Here is a 22683-nt window from a genome sequence, read left to right as displayed (position 1 = left end):
TTATTAATACCCTGGTAAAAGGAGCTACTGAAGTTATAAAGCTTTAATTTGGCATTAAGGCCGAGTGGAAACTCCTCATGTCTGCCAACAGCTACACACACATCCCCATACAGACAGGCTGTTAATATATATGCCCATATAAAAACAAAGAATAAAATTAATTTGTAGAAAAAGCTGAAGCGCTTGCAGGAGAGGGGAAAAAGGATGGTGGGTTTGTTTGTTTAGGGTTTTTTCAGGCCAGTTTTTGCTGCCCTGTCTCACCCCCCTCCTCAGATTTATTGGGACTTTCGGCCTATGGATAAAACCATCTTTTATTATTTTTTTTAAACAAAATAAGGAAGTGAGGAAAGAGCCTCAATCCAGCCTCTAAAAATATACGAGCTGTTGCTTTATCCCCCTACTCGCTGTCGGGTGTGACGCCGCAGGGCACAGAGGTGGGACCCGGGTGTCCGTGGGCTCTGCCACCGCCTCCCCCGCTGGCCCTCGGTCAAAGCCCTTCGGCTCCCGGTGGGTGCGCGCCGGTCCCGGGGAGGTGGCGGTCTCCCCGCTTTTGGCACGCTCGAAATGGCAGTGGCGTTGAAACCGTCTGCCTCCGCTGCCTTTGAAATGGAGAATAAAGCTGCAGCTGGAGCGGAACGGGGCCCAACAGCCAGCGCTGGAAAATCCCACCCACAACGGAGTAAAAAACATGGCCCGAGGCGCGGGGCGAGCGCCGCAACCTCCTGCCCTTCGCCGCAGCCCGCGGCGATGGCCGTGCCAGGGATGCTCCTGCCCTCTGAGGAGCCCTGCTCAGCCCCAGCGCAGTGGGACAGGGGCATGGGGCTGGGCAGGGAGCGGGGCCACCGTGGGCGAAACCTGCGGTCCCCAGCGAGACTCAACATCTTCATCAAAACCAAATTCCCCACTGGGGTGCAGAATTCCCCAGTGCCAGGGATTTGAGGCATGATGTGGCCATCTGCGCTGCCCGGTTTGGGCTCATTTCAGGCAGCTGTGGGTGAAAAACAGCGCTTTTTGGTTATTTGTGGAAGGAAGAGATGGAGGGGCTGTAGGGGTACGGGTCTGCAGGGGGACTGGCAAACCTTCCAGAAAGCCCACCTGGATTTGGGACCTTGTCTGGAGCAGGTCCCCTGGAGCAGGGGGACAAGAAGGGCACACCCCAGTGAGGAACTTCTGAGAGCAAATAGGGACAGGAACATCAATAACGATTTTTTATTTAAAAAAAAATATCTTCACTTGTCTCAAAGATGACCCCTCTCACATGGTGGCAGCAACTCAAAGCACCTGCAGTAAGGCCACAGGCAGCCTTTTGGATGGAGAAAATTCTCCTGCAGGAAAAACCAGCTGCCCTGAGAGAAAACCTTCCCTTTCATGGGAAAATGTTGCTTGCGTTGACAAAAATGCTAAAAATTGAGTTTTTCAGAGGGTTTTACTCTAATTCACTACATCATTTCTGAAGGAGCCAAAATTTCAGCATTCTAAAATTGGGATCTTTGCCAATCCCAGGACAGCTCCTGGGGTGCCAAGGAGGGTATTTACTCATTCTTCCCACAAACACACTTTTTTTTCATTTTCTTTTTATTTTTTTCATAATCCTGTAACCTTTCGGAATGACTCCAGCTTTGGAAAAATTACAGAGTGGAAAACTGATAATGTTTTCTTTTGTACTTTTGCTGCTGTGTAATCTTTCCAAAGTTAGAGAACTTTTGAAGTTACAGAATGGGAAAAAAGAAAAAAGATGGAAAAAAAAGATGCTATACATGTGTGAGTGGGAAGGGGCCAGAGGTGCCTTCAGTGCCTCATGCATGTTGTTCGTGGTCTTGAGTTTGAGAGTGCAGAAGGAAAAAGAAATAGGAAATAAAACTCCCCCAAAAGTGAGATTCCTGGCAAAAGGCTGGGAAAGTTTCAATGATGTGATTGATGCCTGGTGGATGCTTCTTGTTTTGAGTGTTTTTAGGGGAAGGAGATGGGGTTTGATGGATGGTCTGTACAGTTTGGGTGCTGGTCCCCACCTGTGTGCCAGGGTGGGTGCCCAGGGTGCCAGACCTGACAACTGTCACCTTGGCACCATGACTCAAAGCATCACGTGATTTATGACTTTGGGGGAACATCTGAAGGGGGGTTCCCAACCATGCAGGGCCAGGGCCAGGATCTGCAGATTCAGTAGATCTTTGGGTCAGCATCAGCTTTGCTGCTGCTGAGTTCCCACGCACATTGTGGCCAGCACGTGGCATCCCCCCACATCTCCCTGCTCCAGTGCTACGACCTCCCACCACCCCTCTGGGAGCCCAGTGAGGGATGCAGGAGCCTGAGGCGAAGTCACTGGGATGCTGAACAGCCACACTCAGCTCCTCGAAGGGACAAGAGCCCCATGGGACCCCTGGCACAGGCAGGTGATGACGCTGGCTGCTGGGGTGGCCGCAGCACCGTGGCACCGTGACCAGTGCCATGGCTGCTGTAGGTGCCAGCCAGGAGCAGGGCCCTGCTCCCCGTGCAATCCCTCCATCGTCCCCACCGTGGTGGGTCAGCCTCCAGCCGGTGATTAATGGCCCAAGGGAGGCCGTGGTGGCCGCGGGCCATGGCTAATGTCAAATAACAAATATGAATGCGGGCTGTAAATATTTATACAATGCGCAGGCACGTGCCGCCTCCCTGGTGCAGAGACAAAGCTCTCCTCCTCCCGGCCGGGTGACTCACATCTCCCGGCAAAGAGCCGCCGGGGTGGCCGGGACAGGGCTCGGGCTGGCGTTCTCGCGGCCGTGGCCCCTGTCCCGCGGAGCTGCAGGGCTGCCTGCCCGCCCACCGCTTGCAGGGATGTTTTGGGTCTCTGGAGACCTCCTGGAGCACTTCTGTTCTTGGGGCTGCTGAAAAGCAGTTTTTTAAAGGCAGCTGAAAGCTTTGAAGCCTCACATGCCTCCTGAGGGGATACAGGAAAGCTGGAGGGACTCTCAGGTCCCCTTTCCCCAGTGACAAGCTTCCTATCCCTGTGAGAGGAGGTGGAAGCAAATCCCTGCAGGAGCAGCGCTGGTGCTCCCCACGTGCCGGTGGAGCTGGAGCCTGGGCTGCTCTGGGAGCCCTGCCCATACCTGAGGGGCTGCGGGTGATGCTCAGCCCCCGACTGATCTCCAGGCACTGGCAGCCAGGGAGGGGATGTGCCCGCTTCAGGGCACCACATCTCCCTGACTGCCAGAGCAGGGAAGGAAGGCAGTGAGAGTCAGCTGAACAGCCTTTTGCTCACAAACCTCCACTCCATGTGCTCGAGGCTTCTCCATTTCCCAAATACCGTTAAAACCTCCACTCCACGACCTCCTGTCACAGCAAGCCCTTGGGCATTGCTGCTTGAGGCCATCGCCAGCACATGGAGCTCTGGATGTGATATCCTGAGTACCACGGCACTGCATCCCAGAGAAGGGGGTTGAGGGGCAACAGGGGATGGGGATGATGCAAATTTTGTCCATGCCCCCAAGGAAGCCTTGATGTTTTTCCCCTGTTCTCTCTTCTGCTTCTCACTCCTGGCTCCCAGGTTTATTTAGTGTGGTCCCTGCTAAATTGTGCACATTCCTTGGTGCCTAAGAATAGAAAGCGATGATGATTATTTGGGTGCCTAATTGGAGACAGAGACTTTCACCTCTGCCTGGGCTGGCTCCAGCCTGGACTAGGAGCGCTGGAGCAGCATTTCCTATCATCAGACACATGAAAGGGCCAGGGAGTCTCAGGGTGATGTGTCCAAGAGGGGACACAGGTTGTGCTGTTTGGGAGTGGACCCAGCGATTCACCATGTCCAGAGCCCATCATCCACTGCATCAGGGCTGGTTGAGGAGCTGGAGGCTGCTGGGATCCATCACCTTGGGCGGTGGCTCCCATGGGGACAGGGGGTAGAGGTCCCAGGCTCTCCCCACTGCTCCCCTGACCTGTCCTCTTGCAGATGTTGATGAGTGCGTGGAGGGCACCGACAACTGCCACATCGACGCCATCTGCCAGAACACCCCCAAGTCCTACAAGTGCATCTGCAAGTCCGGCTACACCGGGGATGGGAAGCACTGCAAAGGTAGGGACACGCCGCTGTCAGAGCTGGAGCCTTGCTGGCGAGTGACAGCCTGGCTGGTCAGAGGCCAGCGGTGGCTCATCAGCGTTGGCCCATGCAAAAAGACCACTTGTTTACCCCAGCCCATTGTAAACCTTTTATTCCCCTTTCATGCCCCAAACTCCTGGCCTGTTGACAGTGCATGGGGACAGAGAGGACTCCGACTGTCCTTGCCGGTGCCATTGTCCTGGCATGGTTGGGGCTGCCCATGAAGGGTCACTTGGGTCTTGTTTTGAACAAAGCTGGGCTTATTTTCCTGCAGGATTTCTGACCCCAAGGCTGCAGAAATGCATTAGCAGCTAAAACATAAGAAACTGAAAAATAAGATATAGAAACAGAGATATAGATGGTGTAGATACCAATATAGATGTAGATATAGGTGTAAATGGAGATATTGACATAGGTATAGGCATATATCTATATATAGATACAACTCAGTGGGGAATGGAAAGAAAATGGGTTCCTTGGGGCAGCAGCAGCAGGAAAGCGGGACTGGGGCAGGGGAAAAATTCCCAGCTCTGCTTGGAGCAGGTTCAGGGTCAGGATGGGCTGAGTACAAACAGCAGAGGGATTAAAGCGCTCCAGGCACTGCAGGGCTTTGCCATGGAGATGGGCTGCTCTGCCAGCACCCCGGCAAATCCCAAGAGGTTCCCAGCACTCTGCACCAAGCTAAGGCTGTAAGACCCTGGGTTGGCTGGGGGTCCAGCATCTAGACTGGGAAGAATGGGGATGTTTTTGTAGGGTCTGGAGGGGTGCTGCAGGTGATAATGGAGCTGAGGACCTGCTGGAATATGCAGAGAGAGCAGAAGACCCCAGGGCACGTTACCAGCTGGGTGGCAAAGATGTTGGATGCAGGGAGCAGCACCCATGGGGGGCAGCAGCGGGGGCAGCCCTGCAGCTCTCCTGCCCTTCTTCTCCCCAGACGTTGACGAGTGCGAGCGGGAAGACAACGCGGGCTGCGTGCACGAGTGCGTGAACATCCCCGGCAACTACCGCTGCACCTGCTACGACGGCTTCCGCCTGGCGCACGATGGCCACAACTGCTTAGGTGAGGGATGTCGGTGCATTGCAGTTCCTCAGCTGCTCCAGCACCTTGGGACCAACCTGCTGGCTTTCTTTGCTGGGCACTTCCCAAGACCTGCTGCAGAGCCACAGAACCGTGGTGGCACTCCCAGGGCATTAAGCTGGCTGCAGGCATGTCCTGTGCTTCAATGGCTCTCCGGGGACAGGATTGCTCCCCATTACACGGGGGTGATGCCAAGGAAGGATGCTCCATGCTGGGAGAAAAACTCGCTCTGTGGGTTTATCCATAGACTGGGAGGGTTGGGGTAAGGCAGAACTGGGAGAGTTGGGTTTGGGCTTGCTGGGGGTGAGGCACAGGCTCCCCCCAGCCGCATCCTGCTGCGACAAGCAGCCGGGCCCGCAGCGCTGCGTGCCCGCTCCCCGGGCCCCTGCCACTCTCTCCGCTCGTGCCTTAGGTCAGCCCTGCACCTGCAAAAATAGATGAGTTAATAGCAAATATGGTGGGGATGGGAACCAGCGAAGGGACTGGATAAATAATCCCCGGGCCAAGAAAAACCCGGCATCTGCGCGCGCCGCCGCCCCCCCCCTGCCCCTTCCCCCCGCCCCAAACTCCATCCGGCCGCGGCGGAGCCAAAGCTCCCGTCAGAGCCCCGGGGCCCATCGAGCTGCCCGCGCCCGTCACCCGCTTCCTCCCGCGGCATCTGCGGTGGGAGCTCCGGGGCACGGAGCCGCCCGCCTCCCCTCCGCCTGGAGCTCATGCTATTTTCTAATTAGTGTCTGCAGAGGGGTCATTAATGAGCTCATCACTGGGAGGAGGAGGAGGGGGAAGGGATTATGGACACATACGCTTTGCATTAACCACCATCACCGGGATCTTTGCAGTCTCCTCGGGGAGGGGGGAGATTTACACAGCTGGGAGGAGGCGCGGGCGGGCGGCTCTGCCTTCCTCTCCCGGGGGAGGATGAGCCCGAGGAGAAGAAAGGAAAGCTGGACGTCATGTGTTTACAGAGTTGGGTGGGAGGGGATGGAGATGGCTGGGGAGCAGCCGGGCAAGCAGGGATGTGGGGGGAGCATGCTGGCTCCCACCTTGAGCCCTTCCTTAGCTCATCCCAGCACCTCATCCCTGATCCTGACGCGCTTGGCCCAGCCTGCCTGCGTTCCCTTTTAGTCAAAAGAAAGAGAAGTAGAGCAAAGCAGCGTGTTGTGCCCAGGCTCTGCCAGTGCCATGGGCAGGAGCTGTGCTGGAGGGGGATCAGGGTACGTGCCCACCAGAGTCCACAGGCCCCTCCACTGCCCACCCTGGGCGACCTTTTGAACCAGGACAGGAATTCAAGCCCCCGTCCTGACACAGGCTCTGCTGGTTTCTGCCCATCTCTGTTGTGTTTAATAAAACAGGTATTAGAGCGGCGGAGTCTCGTTTCAGCCATCGGGTTTGAATGGCTGCCTCCTCATTTTTGAGCAGAGCTGGAAGGAGAAGTTGCAAGACATTAAGCCCTTGTTCTAAGCGGGAGGATTTGAGGAGAGTTATTGGCATCTGCAGGACATAGCTTGGCTGTGATGAGCATTGGAGGAAGCCATAAGCTTCCCGCCATCACAGAGGACGTCCCTTTGTGCCTGGCTGCAGCCCAGGTATCAGCCCTCACTGCCCTGTGGGTGAGAGGGTGTTTTCAATACCTCCTTTCCAAGATAACAAGTTTGTGGGGTGCTCCTTGGCTCCGATGCCTGGCCATTTCCAGCTGGAGCTGCAGCCCTGCTTTGATATTTCTGAGCGTCCCCTCAGGGCTTGCCAGGGGCTGGAGCACAGTGCAAGGCACCCACACTGCTCGGGCATCCATCTGTCCATCCATTTTGTCCAAAAACAAGGGGTTTTGGTGCGTGTTGCGCTGTTTGGGGAGGGGGCCGGTGCTGGGGGGCCTGGGAGCCCCTGGCGCGTGCCGTCACCGAGCCGCTATTCCGGCGTTTCCGGTGGGCAATGCTGGCGGGGCTCAGGTTTCCCCTCAGCCGCGGCTCTGCAACGCTCGAGTTCACAGGACGTTTTCTTTGGCATGGGGCCCCTCACTTCCCGGCCCGACACCATCACCCGGCACCACGGGCAGAGGGGGCAAGGGACGGCCACGGCACAGATTTGTCTCTGCCCAAGCCCGGCGTCCTGGTTGCTCTGGCACCTCAGGGTGCTGGTGAGTTCAGCTCGGACCACTGTCCCCAAAAAGCCTCTAGAGAGAGCAATGGGCAGTTACTCTTCATTAAACGCAGGATTTGCAGGGCTGGAGCAGGAGCAGCCTGGGGCGAGGGCATTGCTGCTGCCACGGGGCCACAGCTCAGCCCCTTCCAGCCTTGGCTTGTTAAACCAAAACAGGTGTGAGGGCAGCCGAGCAGCAGGGCAGGGGATGCGAGTCTCCTTACAAGTAATTATCCCTGCTCTGGGTTAAGGTTTCCCAGCTCCTCCTAATGAAGTGCAGGCATCCCCAGCTGGCAACAAGCTCCGAGGGGCTGGGGGCGGGGCCGGGCCCCAGCCAGCATCCTGGATGAGCATCCTGGGTGCTTTGGGGTTTCTGAGACAAGGAAAGCCCCTTTCTCTGTGGTCTGGTGTTCCCTTCTGTAAAATGAGGCCATGAGTCAGGGAAGCTGTATGATCCCTGCACCCACTCCTGCTGTGCTTTGCCTTCATCCCCTGCATTATCAAGCATTCCCCTTTCCTCCAGCTGCGGGATCACAGATGTAAGGCAGCAGTAGGTTGCTACCCAGCAGATCTGTCCCACCCGGTCCCCATGGCCTTGGTGTGCCAAGCAGCTGTGCTCACCCCCTGCCGCCTTCCCTCTGCAGACCTGGATGAGTGCTCGGAGGGCAACGGTGGGTGCCAGCAGACCTGTGTCAACATGATGGGCAGCTACGAGTGCTTCTGCCGGGAGGGCTTCTTCCTCAGTGACAACCAGCACACCTGCATCCAGCGCCCTGAAGGTCAGTGCTCAGCAGTTCCACACCCCGGGGCACCCTTCATCCCTGCATTTACCAGGCAGGTCTGTCCTCTGTCACCTCTGGCCACTCCTGCCCGTGTTTAGGTGCTGCTGCTGGGTTTGTGGTGTGGCAGGTTTGAATCTATGACAAACACGTTGGGAGAGGTGATAATGTCCTGCAGCAAAATCCTTGCAGGTCCCTGCACAGCAATACTGAACAAGGGATATTAATCCTATGCCCAGAGCAACTTATTGATAAATGGAAGGACCTGGAGTTCCTCACACCACCTTAAGAGACACATCTTCCCCTGCCAGGTCTTGCACAGCACTGAGCCCTTCGTCTCGGTATCAGCTCTAAATTGTTGCCGTCTGGAGCAAGCTCTTAGCCAAAATAGGAGGAAATGAGAGATTTTTGCGTCTCTGCTGATTTTTATCTCTGCTGCTTGGCAAAGCCAGCTGAGTGTTTTTGCTTTCCTCCTTCTCCTTCCCAGCTGTGTTGGTCACTCCAGCTCCCCAGGAATCTTTCCCTGCCCAGGATGGCTGAGCAGCTGCAGCGGCATCTCCTGTGTCCCCATCCTTGCATGTCCAAGAGGGATGAGCTGGCTGCTCCTTCCTCCCGGTGCCACAGTGGGTGGTCCCTGCTGGGAACAGGGATGCAGGTGCTGGGTGTTGAGCTCAATGGGGTTTAAAGCCACCTCGAGATGTGGGAGCAGGGTCTCACCCAAGATGGGAGGGATCAAAGGCTGAAGGCTCACAGGTGGTTTTGTCCACCTTTCCAAGCATCTCTGTGCCAGGAGCTGGCCAGGGTTATCCTGTCCCCACAAGGTCTTCACTGACAAGGTTTCCCCTCCTTGCCATCATTTCCCCATCTCATCCCACCTCAGACGTCCTTCTGCCACTGCTGACTAGTGCCAGCAGCTTTTGGAGCATTTCTTTGCTTCCTTTTCTCGTTTAGAAGGCATGAACTGCATGAACAAGAACCACGGCTGTGCCCACATCTGTCGGGAGACTCCCAAAGGGGGCATCGCCTGCGAGTGCCGTCCCGGCTTCGAGCTCACCAAGAACCAGCGTGACTGCAAACGTAAGGAGCACTCCAGGGCTGGGGATACGGCCCCCAGGGACCCCCTAACCCTGTCCCCATGGCACAGACACCTCCTGCCCCTGCAGCAAAGCCGTGACCCCGTGATAGCAGTTAGTTCGTTGAGCCTGAAGCTCAGCATGCTCAGCTCTGCCTCTGTTGCCTTTACAGGCAATGCTTCTGGCAGCCCCCTTTGCCATGAGATGTGGTGTCCTTATATGACCAGGCTGAAATGGCAGTTCAAGGGGGTCCCAGAGGCTCAGCATCCCCTGTTCTTGTCCCAGTGTTTCACTTTCCAAAGGGGAGGCGAACAGGGAGAGTGCAATCGGCATGTGAGGAGCGCAGGAATCCTCTCCCTGGGGGTTGTGGTGCTCTCAGCCTGTCTGATCTCCTGCCAGCATCCCACTGGCAGTGCCAGGGTTATTAAATAGATATGTGTGTGTTTATGCAATTATTTTTATTTTGTTTCTCATTTGCTGTGTGCAGCAAACATGTAAAATCGCTGATGAAATGGAGGTTTAATCCTATAAGCCTACTTTCCCTCTAAGCTAAATGAAGAGCACACCTTGCCCCCCGGGGAGGGCTGGCAAGGATTCCCAAAAGCTCCTGTGTCATTCCAGAGCTCAGGAAAGTTTCACCCTTTCCCTATAGCACTGGATTAAGGGTCAGGGTCAACCATCCCCTTTGCTCGGACTCCACTGGTGGCATTTAGCAGACATGCAGAGGGAAGACATGAGAAACCACATGGCAGTTTGCATCTGCCAAGATCCCACAGGGAAAGTGAAGGGCTTTAGGAATTATCTGTGAGGGAAGGAGGGAGGGAGGAGGAAGGGAAGGAGGGAGGGAAGTCTGCAGGTACAGACGAGGTGTTTCCAAGCCAGCTTTATGTACTGCATGTGGATGCCAGGCAGGAGGAGCTGGGGCCATGGTGACACCGGTGCTTTGCTCCCACAGTGACCTGCAACTACGGGAACGGGGGCTGCCAGCACACCTGCGATGACACCGACCAGGGGCCCAAGTGCGGCTGCCACGTCAAAATCCTGCTGCACTCGGACGGGGTGACGTGCATAGGTAGGTCAGGCCATCACCTGCACGTGGGTTGGGGTGTGGGATGGCTCGTCTTCCTCCCTGGGTGATTTGTCCTTGGCCTGTGAAGGGTTTTTCCCAAGCCTTGGGGATGCGGCGATTTCCTTTTGCTGAGAGCGGGAAGCTCAGCGTGTGTGTGAGGGATGCTGCGGTACCCGCGGAGTGCAGGGATGTGTCTCTGCTCAGCCACAGGGACCAGAAGTGGTCTTGGTGGTGCTTGAGGGGATACCTGGGGACAGGTTGCTGTGCTGGGGTGCAGGCAGGGATCCCTGCCTGCCTCTGTGCTGCTGAAGAGAGAGTGGTGAGGATGTCCCCACCCTAGGAATTGTTACTGTCGCTGTCAGTGGCAGCTTTTGAGGAGGGACATGGAGGGGGCAGGTTTGCCCACAGCAATCTGTTCCGACTTGGTATTGTGGGGCCTTGGCTCAGGAACAATTGTCTTGCAAAAAAAAAGAACAAAACCAAAACCCCAGCAACCTGACAACTCAACCACCCCCAGAATTGTCCTTTTCCTGTGTGTGTTTTCAAATTGTAAAACATCAAGCAGAGATAGAAGTTTTACTGGTTTCATATGCTTGTGCTGTTTAACAGCTGCTTTGATTTAAAAAATGTTATATTTGGGGAGTGATTAAGTCCACAATTGCTTGAGACATTTGAGTTCTTATTGCAAAATGAAAAAGAAAAAGGAACTGAAAGCAAGGGAGGTTTTGGCTCCCCATGTCCCTGCTGTGCCTGAACAGAAAACCCTCCGTGCTTTCCACAGACGGCTCCGTCCTCAGGGCAGAGGATCCCCTCTGAGCCCCTGGCTGCTCCCTGCCAGCTTGAGGGATGTTTGGGGCTGAGCCCCCAGCAAAGCCCTCCTGCCTGTCAGCTCACTGCTGCCTTAATGTCACCACTGTCCCCCAGCCCGCTCCCAGGATGGATCCCAATCCCTCCTGGCTGCTGGCAGGCGCTCACAGCCCCTGGTCCCCGCCGTCCTCGTGTTTGCTCCCACAGCCATTGCGTCATGTCCCATCTCTGAGGACCCTCCCAGGGGGTTGTTGCTGTGCCTGGGTGGGGAGACCTCCTCCAACGGGGACCTCAGGACCCCGGGTGTGTCAGCTGGCAGGTTCCTCCTGGATGAAGGGCCCTGCATGTGGCATCTGACTTGAGCAGCTTTGGGACCAAGGATGCTCCTGATCTGTTGGGTGTTGGGGGTGAGAGCAGCTCTCCAAAGCATCTCATGACTTGGGGGATGCTTCAGAGCATCAGTTTGCTGGGTGTGGGGGTGTCTCTGCACTCAGACCCTGGGTACCACAGGTGTGAGGGTGGGATTTGGGGGTTTCCGAAATCACTCATCTTTTTGTCCTTGGCCAAAGTTTCCCTCTTTGTCTCCAAGCCCTCCATTGTACTGCTGGGAAGGCATCTCCCACCAGAGCCAGCACATCCCTTTGAGCTCTCCCCTTGTCCACCTTTCCAGGGGAAATCAAACACTGCACTAGAGGATTTTAGGAGCAGCACCAGCCCAAAGCCCACCACCACGCCTGTCTCATCCCTTTGGGCTCTGCAATCCCTTCTCACAGGAAGGGGCCTGCCCAGCTCCTGCATTCCCTGGGGGATTCCCGATCCCCAGCCCCACCGTGGGAACACCACGGGATTGTGCTCCAGCCGCTGGGAGCCAGCAGCCGCCCCGCAGGGATGCCCGGCCGGCAGATTTACAGCCGAGGTACCTGCTCGGATATTTATAACCACCCTTTCTTGTTTTATGGCTCGGGCACAGCAAACAGCCCTCCCCCATCCACACTGCCCCCTTCACCGCCCCTTCCCCATTTCCTCCAAAATATTTCATCATTTCAAGGGGAATAAAGTTTCCAGTGAGGGGAAACGCAAAGTCGTTCCCCGGGCCATGGGCTTTGAAATTGTACGCGGTGTGTTTGATGGGCTGCCGGGACAGGCCCCTGGTCCAGGTTCCCTTCAGATCACACCACGCGGCAGGAAGCACGATCAGCCCCTCTGAGTGACAGTTTCATTAGGCCACGGCCGGTGTTTTTCATTTTTCCGCTTTTTATTGCTGCTTTTAAAAATGCAGATAATGAGGAACATGCCTCTGAGCACAGGGGCCATCGCTAATGGCTCCCAACATGTCTGCAGGCGCGAGGGGGAGGGGGAGCCAGGAGGGGAGGCCGATGACCTTATATATTTATATTTATGCTCCAAAAGCAGCCTTTAAAAAAAAAAAAAAGAATTAAAAAAAGCACATAAAACAGCCCTCCAGCAGCCAAGGGTGCAGTGCCCGTGGGGAGATGCAAAAACGGCTGTCACAGTTGATGCAGATTTTGGCTTTCCAGGAATATTTACCCTCCAGGGCATCATTGCAGTTCCCTCCCACCTATATTTGGGGTGCAGCAGGGCTGTCGCCGGCCCCCCCACTTGTGGCAAGCACTGGTGGAGTGGGAGGGGGTGGACGGGGAAGAAATATGATTAGATGGAGAAGGAAACTAAACCCAGCTCAAATTTTATGGCTGATTTCCTGACCCACGCCCAGGCGGTTGGCGGCGGCACCACTGATGCTCCCCAGCTTTGTGGAGCTGGCGGTGCTGGGAGCGGTGCCGGGAGCTCTGGACCCACAGCCAGGGTGCACTGACCCACGGGTGAGGCTGAGCAGCCCAAGCACACCCAGGGTTTGGGCTCACTGCTGGCTTGGCTGCTAAATCCGAGGGGTGCAAGTGCCACAGGCGGGATGTGGTTGCCTTCCCAAAGCCCATGGCTGCACAGTGTCCACATGGCTCCGTTCAGCAATCACCCCCTGCTCTGGCACGTGCTGGTTTAGTTCCCAACGAGGGCGAGGACCTGGTTCCCCAGACTAACAGGCTGCACTAACGCTCCTCATAACGCGCTTCTCCTGCTCGCATGGGGCTCCAACCAGCCCAGCACAGCTGGAGGGGGTTTGGAGAGGCTGAGGGACATGGAATGCTTGGGAGGTGGGAGAGAAAAAGCCCAAAGGGACAGTTTCCACCAGGCTGGAAAGGCAGCAGAGTTGAAGCCATTGATGTGTGACACCAACCAAGTTCCCTGCTGGACACTGTTTCTAAATCACTTTTTTATAATGTTAAACAGGGGAGAGACACTTCCAGCAACACGTTATCCTTGAGACGTTTTCTAATGGTAAATATTTTTGTTCTCTCTATCTCTACGAAGGGGTCTAACGTAGATGGTCTCTCCTCTCGAGATCATAACGGGGCTCGGGGGCTGAGCTGCTGCGCTAACCGCATGTCTCACTAACCCTGCCCCGCTGCTGCTTCCAAACCCCACCAGGCCAGCCTGGGGCTGGGCTGGGGGACAGAGCAGGGAACCCTCCCCCCGCTGTGCTTGCATGGGACGGGGCTCTCACGCTGCTTTGGTGGATCCAGCCCGGCGCCGGGGGTGACAATCTGCTTTCCAGTGGCTGTGGCAGTGGTTTCCCCCCACACCCAGGAGGAGCTCACAGTGGGCTGCCAGCAGCTGTGTGGTGGGGAGGGGGATGCTTGTGCCCATCTCTGCGCTGTGCACTCCCATTTACCCCTTCCTAGAGCCCACCCGCTCGAGGATGGTCCCCTCTGGGACCTTCAGGGTGTCCCAGGGTTTGGCCTCGCCATGCACAGTGGCTCTCAGCCCAGAGCTGCAGCAATGGCAGGGCTGCAACAGCCCTTTACAGGGCTGGGAACCTCCCCAGGGATTTCTTTGCATCCCCATGGGGTTTCCAAACCCTTCACAAAGGTAAGGTGATGCCTCTGCTCTGCAAGGAAATCAAGGCAGAAGGTGCAGCAACTTGTTAGTCGTGGGGAATCTTGTTTCTGGATGTGCTGGGTGCAGGCAAACTCCTGCCACGTCCAGAAGCTCTGGGAGTGCAGCTCACTAGCACAGGGACCGCCGACTGCAGCTTTTGGGGAGCTCTTGCAGAGCCTTGCACACAGGGGTGGGAGAAGGGAGGGACCCCAGATCTGCGCCATCACCACGCACCAGCCAGCCCAGCTGTCATTCCTCCGATTACCGCGGAATTATCCCCTCTGGCTCGTGGGATCACATCCTGCTGAGATTGTCACTTCTGAGAAGGTGGAGGTGAGGCCACAGTGTCTGCAGTGAGGGTGCTGAGCAGGGCGAGGAGTGCCATGGCACAGCAGTCAGGCAGTGAGACCAGAGCTGGGATGGAGGAGGGTGGAAAAGAGTCTGAGAGTGTGTGTGTGTGTTTGTGTGAAGCTTTGTCCTCTCCCTGCCCGATCGATGGAGGCCTCACCACAGCCCTGTGTGGCTGGTGAGTCACGCCAGGCTGGGAGCAGCCCTGGGCTGCCAGCTCCGCCGAACAATTGCTGCTCCCCGGGGCCATTCCGGAGCCCGGCCGCACCACCAACATCCACGGCCTCACAGGTACCCCAGCAGCCCTCTCCAAGCTTTCTGCAAGCCCAGGACAGGGTCCCCCCCCTTCGCAGAGGGGTTTGCAGTGGTGCTCTGGCTGTGCTAGCTGAGCTCATACCCAGTGGCCACCCTGGGCAGCTGCCCTGGGATGGTGGGTGGGACTGGCTTTAATGTCAGCTGAAATTCTCAAAGGTGTAAAGGGGCCAGGAGGGGTACCGCGCTGCTGGAGGAGGCTGTGAGCATGGTGACAATATGCCCAGGGCACCACATTCTCTGGAGAGCCCCATCCTCCCTGCTGCAGCTGCTTCTCCAGCCTGATCCCGCTGGCAGCACCTGAACCAAGCCAATCGTCTCATCTCAGCGGTGACCCTGTGGTCCCCAGGCTGCTTCTGCATCAGCTGCTGGAACAAAGGCTGGCATTAAACAAATGATTCACTGGGCTTTCAGAAAGTTTCCCTTCCCTTGGGCGCGGTGTCACCCGCCCCGCGCTGCAGGGAGGGGATGGCCCTGGCACGGCTGGGCCGCGTGAAGCACAAGGACCTGGCTGGAGGAATAATATCTGCAGAAATCCTTCCCCTGCCATTAGGTTTTGTAATTGTGCTGGCGATTAATTTCATAAAATGGTCCCTTTTGTTCTCTTATTATGGGACATCATAAAAATAGCAGTGGCAAGACGAGCACAGAGCGATCCCAGCTCCCGAGCCCTGCAGCAAATGGTTGGATGGTTCAGTCATTCCTACCCCATGTGGTGCTTGCAAAGAGCAGGAGAACCTGGGATTTGCTCTTTCCAAGGAATCTCTTCCAGGCATTTTCATCTTGGGTTCCTTGAAGCCCAAATGCCTCATTTATCCGAGCAACCAGCCTTCTGAAAGGAATATTTTATTATCCTTTGTGAACAACTTAATGCACTTCAAACCATTGTTCTGGTGGTTAGGGTTGAAATTGAGGATTGATCTCACAGGGAAGCTGTCAAGCTGAAAATGCTTCATTTAAATTAGTGTCCCTTCTAGTCCTACCAGCAACAGCTGACTTTGATAATGCTGAAATAATTAGCTTTTTTTTTTCAATTGGATTTTTTTTTCCACTGATGCTGCTTGCCTCTGAGTGTGTGTTTTAATTACATGATGTGTCTCCCAAATTAGTCTGAGATGCTGGACCAGCCACTGTGCCTGAGCAGTGGGTGACGGTCAGGGACTGATAGCACAGGATCAGGCTTTGTGGCTTGGGAGCTTGGTGGCAGTGAAGGGGACAGAACCCCCCTGCCACCTCACCGGGGGACTGGGGCTGTGCACCCACACCCCTGGGAGCTGCAGCCTGGGCACTCCTGGTGGGACCTGTCTCTGGCTGCCTTTGCACAAGTGCTACGACTTTGTCCCTGCAAAATTTAATTCCTCCTCTTTGGAGCTGCCAAAGGTGGCCTCCATGAGGCCCTGTTTGTGGGGGACACCAGCCCCCATGTGTTCATTATTTCACGGCTCTGTGGCCTCGTTGCTGTTGTGTGAGAAGCCAAGGGCGGTTTCCATGGGCTCTGCAGGGAGGTTTGTACCCGCTGCCACTCCCAGGCTGTGGCAGGGAGGACGTCTGGGTGGTGCGACTCCCCCAGCCTTTTGAACACCAGTCCCTCACCCCAGCCTTTCTCTCCCCTTCCCATGCAGAGACGTGTGCTGTGAACAACGGGGGCTGTGACAGCAAGTGCCACGACGCAGCCACCGGCGTCCACTGCAGCTGCCCCATGGGCTTCATGCTCCAGCCCGACAGGAAGACGTGCAAAGGTAGGTGGGTGTGAGTGGGGCTGGGGTGCTCACTGCTCGCTCCTGGGTGCCTCAGACCCCCGTTGTGTCCTCAGTGCCTGTAGGAAAGGGTCAGATTTAGCTGAGCTCGCCATTGCCCACAGTGCTCACTGACTTGGTGTTTGCATCCATGGGGTGGGGACAGGAAGCACGGGGACTGGGATGCCTTGCTGCAGGCACCATGCTTGGCTCCACTCCCCTGGGAAGCCTGTGCGGAGGAGGAAAAGGGGGTCAGATCAATCTGGAGGCAATGGCATGGCCCTTGTGGGGCTAGAGGGTCCTGTCCCATCTCACTGCATCCCACTGCCTCAGCTGGAAGGGCTGGATGTGCAGGGAATCCACACCTGCTCTGGGATTGTGAGATGCACGAGTCCCTTGGGGGACACTGCCCAGCCATGTCCCACATGGGGGAGAACACCCCGAGATGCTGCACATCCCAGCAACGTCCCCAACCACCTGCCCCTGCCAGGCAGGGCAGTCCAGGCTGCTTTCCCTGCACCCCAAACTTGCCCCTCTCAGGGCTGGCCGGTGCCTGCATTGTGTCTTTTGGCAGCTCTCAGAACTTGCCCCCAGCCGAGAGGAAAGCCTGTCCCGCTGCTGGCTGCCTGTCTACCTGTTGACTGCTTCCAGAACCCCCTGCCCCTGCTATTTTATCAGAGCATTCACCCCTCTCCAATTCTGCAGTTTCCAGCGACGTGCAATAACCCGGAGCCACGTCCCCGGTGTCTGGGGCTTTATTATGGCTGCAGGCGGGTTTACAGCTCGCTCCCTCGCAGTCATAAAAAGAAAGAAAGCCTCAGCCCCAGCAAGGCAGCGCTGCTGCCACAGCACTGGGGGATGGAGGGACAGGGCAGGCCGCTGCCTCCTCCTGGTCTCCTTCCATTTCACAGGTTGTTTTCGAGCAGTAAATTTTGTGATTAGTGGAAAAACAAGAAAGACAACCAAAAACCCCACATCCCAGCCTCTTTCCAGGTTGTTGGGGCTCTTTGCAGTTACTGTGCATCATCCTTTTTAGCTTTGTTAGTGGCAGGAAGGAGATGGCAAGCAGAGAGGCAAGGGCTGAAAAGCAGTTATTTTGTTGAGTGGCTGTTTTTGAAGGAGGGGGTTCTCCCTTCCTGGTTTTCTCTCTCTTCCTGCTACTCCTGGCCCCCCAAAGCAGTCCCCAGCCCAAACCTGTGGCTCTCCAAACTCTGGTCTGGTGGTCTCACTCAGCTGTGAGGCTTTTTTGGGGCTCCTGGCTCTACTCTGGGGGATGCTGAGACCTGCAGAATTTAATCATTTTGCACCACTTCCAAGGAGACCTGAACCCCAGAGCCCTGGCCTGGCCCAGTGTCACACATTTGCTCCTCAGAAGCACATAGAGAAAAGCAGCAGCCACGTTCCCCTGGTGACCATCAGAGCCCAAAGGGTTTCCTCCATTTGCCAGCTCATGGTGGGGACAGCATCCAGAGGAGAGCACTGGGCTCTCCTGGCCGAGCATCCCAGCCAGAGCGTGACGGGTGTCCCTTGTCCCCACCAGACATTGACGAGTGCCGACTCAACAACGGTGGCTGTGACCACATCTGCAGGAACACGGTGGGCAGCTTCGAGTGCAGCTGCAAGAAGGGCTACAAGCTGCTCATAAACGAGAGGAACTGCCAAGGTAAGGGGCAGTGAGTGCCCAGGCCCCCTGCCCTGCCTCTCCCTGCGCTCCCGTGTCTCTCACCCTCCTGTGGCTGCTGCTGCTGCAGAAGTGCTGCCCCAGTTGCTCATTCCTCTGGCTTTCCTGTGGACTGCATAAATCCTTCGCGGGATTAGTGTTGGATTTAGGTTCTGGTCTGGGGCTTAGCCTTTCAGTCTCAGAGCTGGGGGCTTGTGGGCTCTTGCAGAGTTAAAGCCAGCAATTAGGCAGATGCCAGGGTTCCCACTTCTTGGAGGGCAGGAGTGGGGAGAAGATGCTTCCTGCTCACTCCAGAGGGAGCTGGCTGCTCCATGCTGCTTCTTCCACCTTCTTGTTCCTGTCCCAACATCCCACATAAACCCAGCAGGTCACTGGGCTGCCCCCGCAGTGCATGGCCAAGGTCAGCACGGCAGGTGTGCATGAGCCTGAGTATTGCCTCCTGAAAACACACGGCCGGGAAAGGAGGGCGCTGGCAGGCTCCGGGGCTGCCACTGCTTTCATCTCCGTCCAGGTTCTGTGCTCTGGGAGTTTGACGTGAGCGCAGCAATTAACTTAATGAAGCCAATGAAATGATGCTCCAGCCCACCATGTTGGGCTCACCTCCCACCCGGGGCCTCCCTGCCCCGGCGAGGTGCCCGCGGGGCCGAGCAGACATTGCTGGCACCGTCCCCGAGGCAGGACCTGCCTGCGCAGCATTCCTGATCCCTCCCTGGCATCCTCCTGATCATGGCATCCTCCGGCTCCCTCCCTGCCCTGGACGGGCAGCAGCCGGGGGCTCTTGCAGCCCTCCCATGCCAGGGACAGGGTGCTGGCCCTGCTTGGCCCATTTGAGGTGCAGAAGGGCTGTAGGAGCTTGTGGGAGGGGGGTGCTGGTGCAGTGGGTGAGGAGGAGCTTGGAGGGAGGGAAGGAGGGAGGGGAGCACAGGGTTCTGGAGCATACTGGTGTTGGATCCCCGGAGCATCCTGGTATTGAGTACCCCGAGCAATCTGGTTCTGGACCCTTGGAGGATACCAGTGCAGGGTCCCACAGCATCCCAGTGCAGCCCTCAGCTCGCTGGAGCAACTGGAGCAGGAAGGGGACAGTCCCCGTGCCCGGGACGGCCCCTCTGCCGTGCCAGCTCTCACCTCCTCCCCTGGCCTTTCCTCCAGACATCGATGAGTGCTCCTTTGACCGGACCTGCGACCACCTCTGCATCAACACCCCCGGCAGCTTCCAGTGCCTCTGCCACAAGGGCTACACGCTCTACGGGCTCACCCACTGCGGAGGTAGGGCCAGCTGGGTGCTGGCAGCCTGTCACCCCGCCGGGGGTCGGGTCCCAAGGAGGGGCAGGGGGTGGGGCAGCAGCGATGCGGGGAGCCCTGGGGGCACTGCCCGCCCCAAGGGCCCGCGGTGAAGGTCGGTTCCCCGCTTACCCCGGGCTGAGGCCAGGCAGGGAGAGGGCTCACAGCCAGACTCGCTGGTGTCTGCAACTTCAAACGGAGCGACAGGAACAATTTGCGACTTGTCTGCAGCGGGAGAGAGGGAGAAATCCCCGGCGTTTTTGGCAGGGAGCTGTGACGGGGTGGGAAGGGGAACATCAAAAGGGTTTGATTTAAATTTCACAAGGCAGATAGCTCCCAAGGGCGGGGGCGTGCTTCGCCCGGGAAGCGGGCAGGCAGATGAAACATGCTTTGCAGGGGCTGCCGAAGCGTGTCGTGGCAGCGGTGCCGGCGGCCCGGGATGACGAGCCCGGGTGCTCCAGTGCTGCCCGGCTGGCGAGGGTCAGAGACCCTCCTCATATTTCTGAACTACTCAGCGTGAGCCAGCGCAGCCCCCAGGACTCTCTCGGGGTGGCCCTGCAGCAAAGGGATCGATGGCTCCCACCGATGCCCCCAGTGAGGGGGAGCTGGGCAGGGAGGGCTGTGGCAGGGGCAGCTCCATCCCTGACCTGAAGGGATCATTTCAGGCCGGGGCAGAGGGTCCCTGCTGAGGAGAGGGACCAGGGCTGCTGAGCAGCTGCCTTTTGAGTTCAGTTCCTAAGTGTTTCCATGTCGGCTCCGTCTGCTGCCCCCCCGCAGCCCCCAAGGGGCCGGGGCGGGGCTCAGCCTGGATGGGCTGCACCTATCTCTGCCTAGCACCTGGGGACACGGGGAGTCGGGGTGTCCCTCATCCCCAGGGAGCTGGCACAGCTGCCGGGAGGCGGCACTGCTGGAAATGCCCTCTGGTGCAGATCCCCTCTCCCGGCTGGGCATGGATTTATCCGTCCAGAATCCCAGCCCTGAGACAACGCAGTGATTCAGTGTCAGAGCCGGGGAGTCCCGCTGCCCACCCCCGCCACGGCCTCTTTCCTTTCCCCCCGCAGACATCGATGAGTGCAGCATCAACCGGGGTGGCTGCAAATTCGGCTGCATCAACACCCCCGGCAGCTACCAGTGTACCTGTCCTGCCGGCTGCAAGCTGCACTGGAACAAGAAGGACTGTGTGGGTACGTCAGGCCAGGAGCCACCACGGCTGCTGGGGAAGCTGGGGAGTTTGGGATGCCAGGCTGGGGTCTCTATGCTACGCTCTGGCACCCTCTCCTCCCCGGTGAATCCCCCCATGAGCTGCAGGGTGCAGGGATCCCTCATGGGTCTCTGGCCTGTGCCAGTCATGGGCATCCCTGATTGTCATCACCAGCTGGTGCGTGTCCCTTGGAGCTGGTGAAGTGCCTGCCAGGTTCGGTGCCACCACGGGCCACCCTCACCTGCAACAAGATGGGCAAGAAGGACAGCTGTGCCCTTTCCTGCACCTCCAAGGCCCGATTTCTGCCAGGTACTGGTGCCAGTACCACCACCAGCATGGGCAGGGGGGTCCCCATTTCCCTGCATGGCCCAAACTGGGGAGAGAGGAGTGGCTACACAGCCAGAGTGCAGTGGCTGAGTGAGGGAGGGAGGTTGTTGCTCAGGGGGGCTCGCTGCTGGCTTTGGATCCACAGGACAGGTCCCTGCCAGGATCTCTATGGCAATGTGCTGGGCATCATCCCCCCACGGCACGGCCGTGTCTCCCTGCATCACCTTGGCAGAGCCAATGCCCCTTCCTCCCTCACAGAGTCCGACAGCAGCTACACGGTGAGCTGTGGGACCCCCGTCCTGCGGCAGGGCAGCCAGCAGAGAGCCACCAACAGCAGCCAGCAGTGCCTCGGTAAGGGGGCTCCCGGGGTGCCCATGGCTGCCACCAGCGTGGCTGGGCCGTACCAGGTTGCTGAGCACCTGCTTTTTCTTTCAGAGACTGTGGCTGCACCGGTCAAGCAAAAGGCTTCCTTCAAGATTAAGGATGCCAAGTGCCACCTGCACCCGCGGACCAAGGGCAAGCAGGAGGAGGCCGGGAAGGCCGGGGCGCAAGGTGAGGTGTGACGGTGGTGGGCAGTGGGGGTGTCTGTCCCCAGCAGGGATGGGGTGCTGACCTGTCCCCTGCACGCAGGTGGCTCGGCACCGTGCTCTGACTGCCAGGTCACCTTTGTCAACCTCAAGTGCGACTCGTCCAAGAAGGGGAAGGGGCGCCGGGCTCGCAACTCCCCCAACAAAGAGGTGACGCGCATCACGCTGGAGTTCGAGGCAGAGATCAAGCCGGAGGAGATCACAGGTGGGCACAGCACTGGCCTGGGTGCAGGCACGGGTGGTGGGACCAGGGACGTGATGCCATCCCTGTGCAGCAAGGAGAGACAAACCAGACCTCATCTTGCACCGGATTGGGATGTGCTGGGTAGCACTTGCAACTGAGAGTTTGGGGGATGGCTTTAATCCTTCTGGGCTTCCCTACCCATCCCTCCCTTCTTACCGCATCCCTGTTTCCCCCTGTATCCCCATTCCCCTCTGCATCGCCCAGCCAGCTGCAACCTGCACTGCCTGCGACAGAGAGTGGAGAAAAAGCTGAAGTCAGCCATCAAAGCCCTGAAGAAATCCATCAACCAGGAGCGGTTCCTGCTGCGCTTCGCAGGGATGGAGTACGAGGTGGCCCGGAAGCTGAGCGTGGCCCCGGAGCGGCAGGAGAGCTGCGGGCCGGTTTTTTGCCGGGAAGTGTGGTAAGGAGCGTGGTGGGGTGACGAGGGGACCCGGCGGTGACAGCTCCCACAGCATCACCGACGTCCCCCCCGGCTCTCAGTCAGCTGCTCGCAGGGAACCTATTACCACGGGCAGACGGAGCAGTGCGTGCCCTGCCCCCCTGGCACCTACCAGGAGAAAGAGGGGCAGCTCTCCTGTGACCTGTGCCCCCGTGGCGACACCTTCGGACCCGTAGGAGCCACCAACATCACCGGCTGCACAGGTAAGGAGGGCATGGGGTGGGGCTCGAGGCACTCCTGGGGGATGTCCAGGGCTGCAACCTCAACCATTAGCCAGAAGACAGGAAAGCCTTGAGCATCCCCAGGGCCCACAGAAGTTGCTGGTTTGGGTGTTTATCATTTAGAGGGGACCCCGGGAAGGGCAGCACTTGCTCTGGATATACTGGTGCTGTCAAGGTTGAGGGGGAAGAGGATCTGAGTATGGGGCAGGAGAGCCCTGGGCGTGTGGGGTGCTAGGATTGAACAATGCCTGTGCCTGCAGGTCAGTGTCCCCCTGGCCAGCACTCTGCTGATGGCTTCAAGCCCTGCCAGCCGGGTCCCCGTGGCTCCCGCCCGCCCCGG

General features: G+C 57.7%; 1 protein-coding gene across 1 annotated transcript in view; it reads left to right on the top strand.

Annotated features, from left to right (window-relative positions):
• Positions 1–22683, top strand: part of SCUBE3 (signal peptide, CUB domain and EGF like domain containing 3) — a 30008-nt gene that overhangs the window by 4955 nt on the left and 2370 nt on the right. Inside the window, exons 2-17 of the mRNA XM_008644773.2 lie at positions 3923–4045; positions 5004–5129; positions 7928–8062; positions 9014–9139; positions 10091–10207; positions 16249–16365; positions 17903–18025; positions 19193–19309; positions 20386–20508; positions 20700–20834; positions 21111–21203; positions 21288–21404; positions 21483–21644; positions 21888–22063; positions 22136–22325; positions 22604–22677. Of these exons, the coding sequence (XP_008642995.1) occupies positions 3923–4045; positions 5004–5129; positions 7928–8062; positions 9014–9139; positions 10091–10207; positions 16249–16365; positions 17903–18025; positions 19193–19309; positions 20386–20508; positions 20700–20834; positions 21111–21203; positions 21288–21404; positions 21483–21644; positions 21888–22063; positions 22136–22325; positions 22604–22677 (2054 nt within the window). The remainder of the gene's footprint in view (positions 1–3922; positions 4046–5003; positions 5130–7927; positions 8063–9013; positions 9140–10090; positions 10208–16248; positions 16366–17902; positions 18026–19192; positions 19310–20385; positions 20509–20699; positions 20835–21110; positions 21204–21287; positions 21405–21482; positions 21645–21887; positions 22064–22135; positions 22326–22603; positions 22678–22683) is intronic.

Source organism: Corvus brachyrhynchos, unplaced genomic scaffold, assembly GCF_000691975.1.
Source record: "Corvus brachyrhynchos isolate BGI_N302 unplaced genomic scaffold, ASM69197v1 scaffold72, whole genome shotgun sequence".
NCBI lineage: Eukaryota > Metazoa > Chordata > Aves > Passeriformes > Corvidae > Corvus > Corvus brachyrhynchos.
Note: the sequence above shows the minus strand (reverse complement) of the source record. Positions and strands in the feature narration are given on the sequence as shown.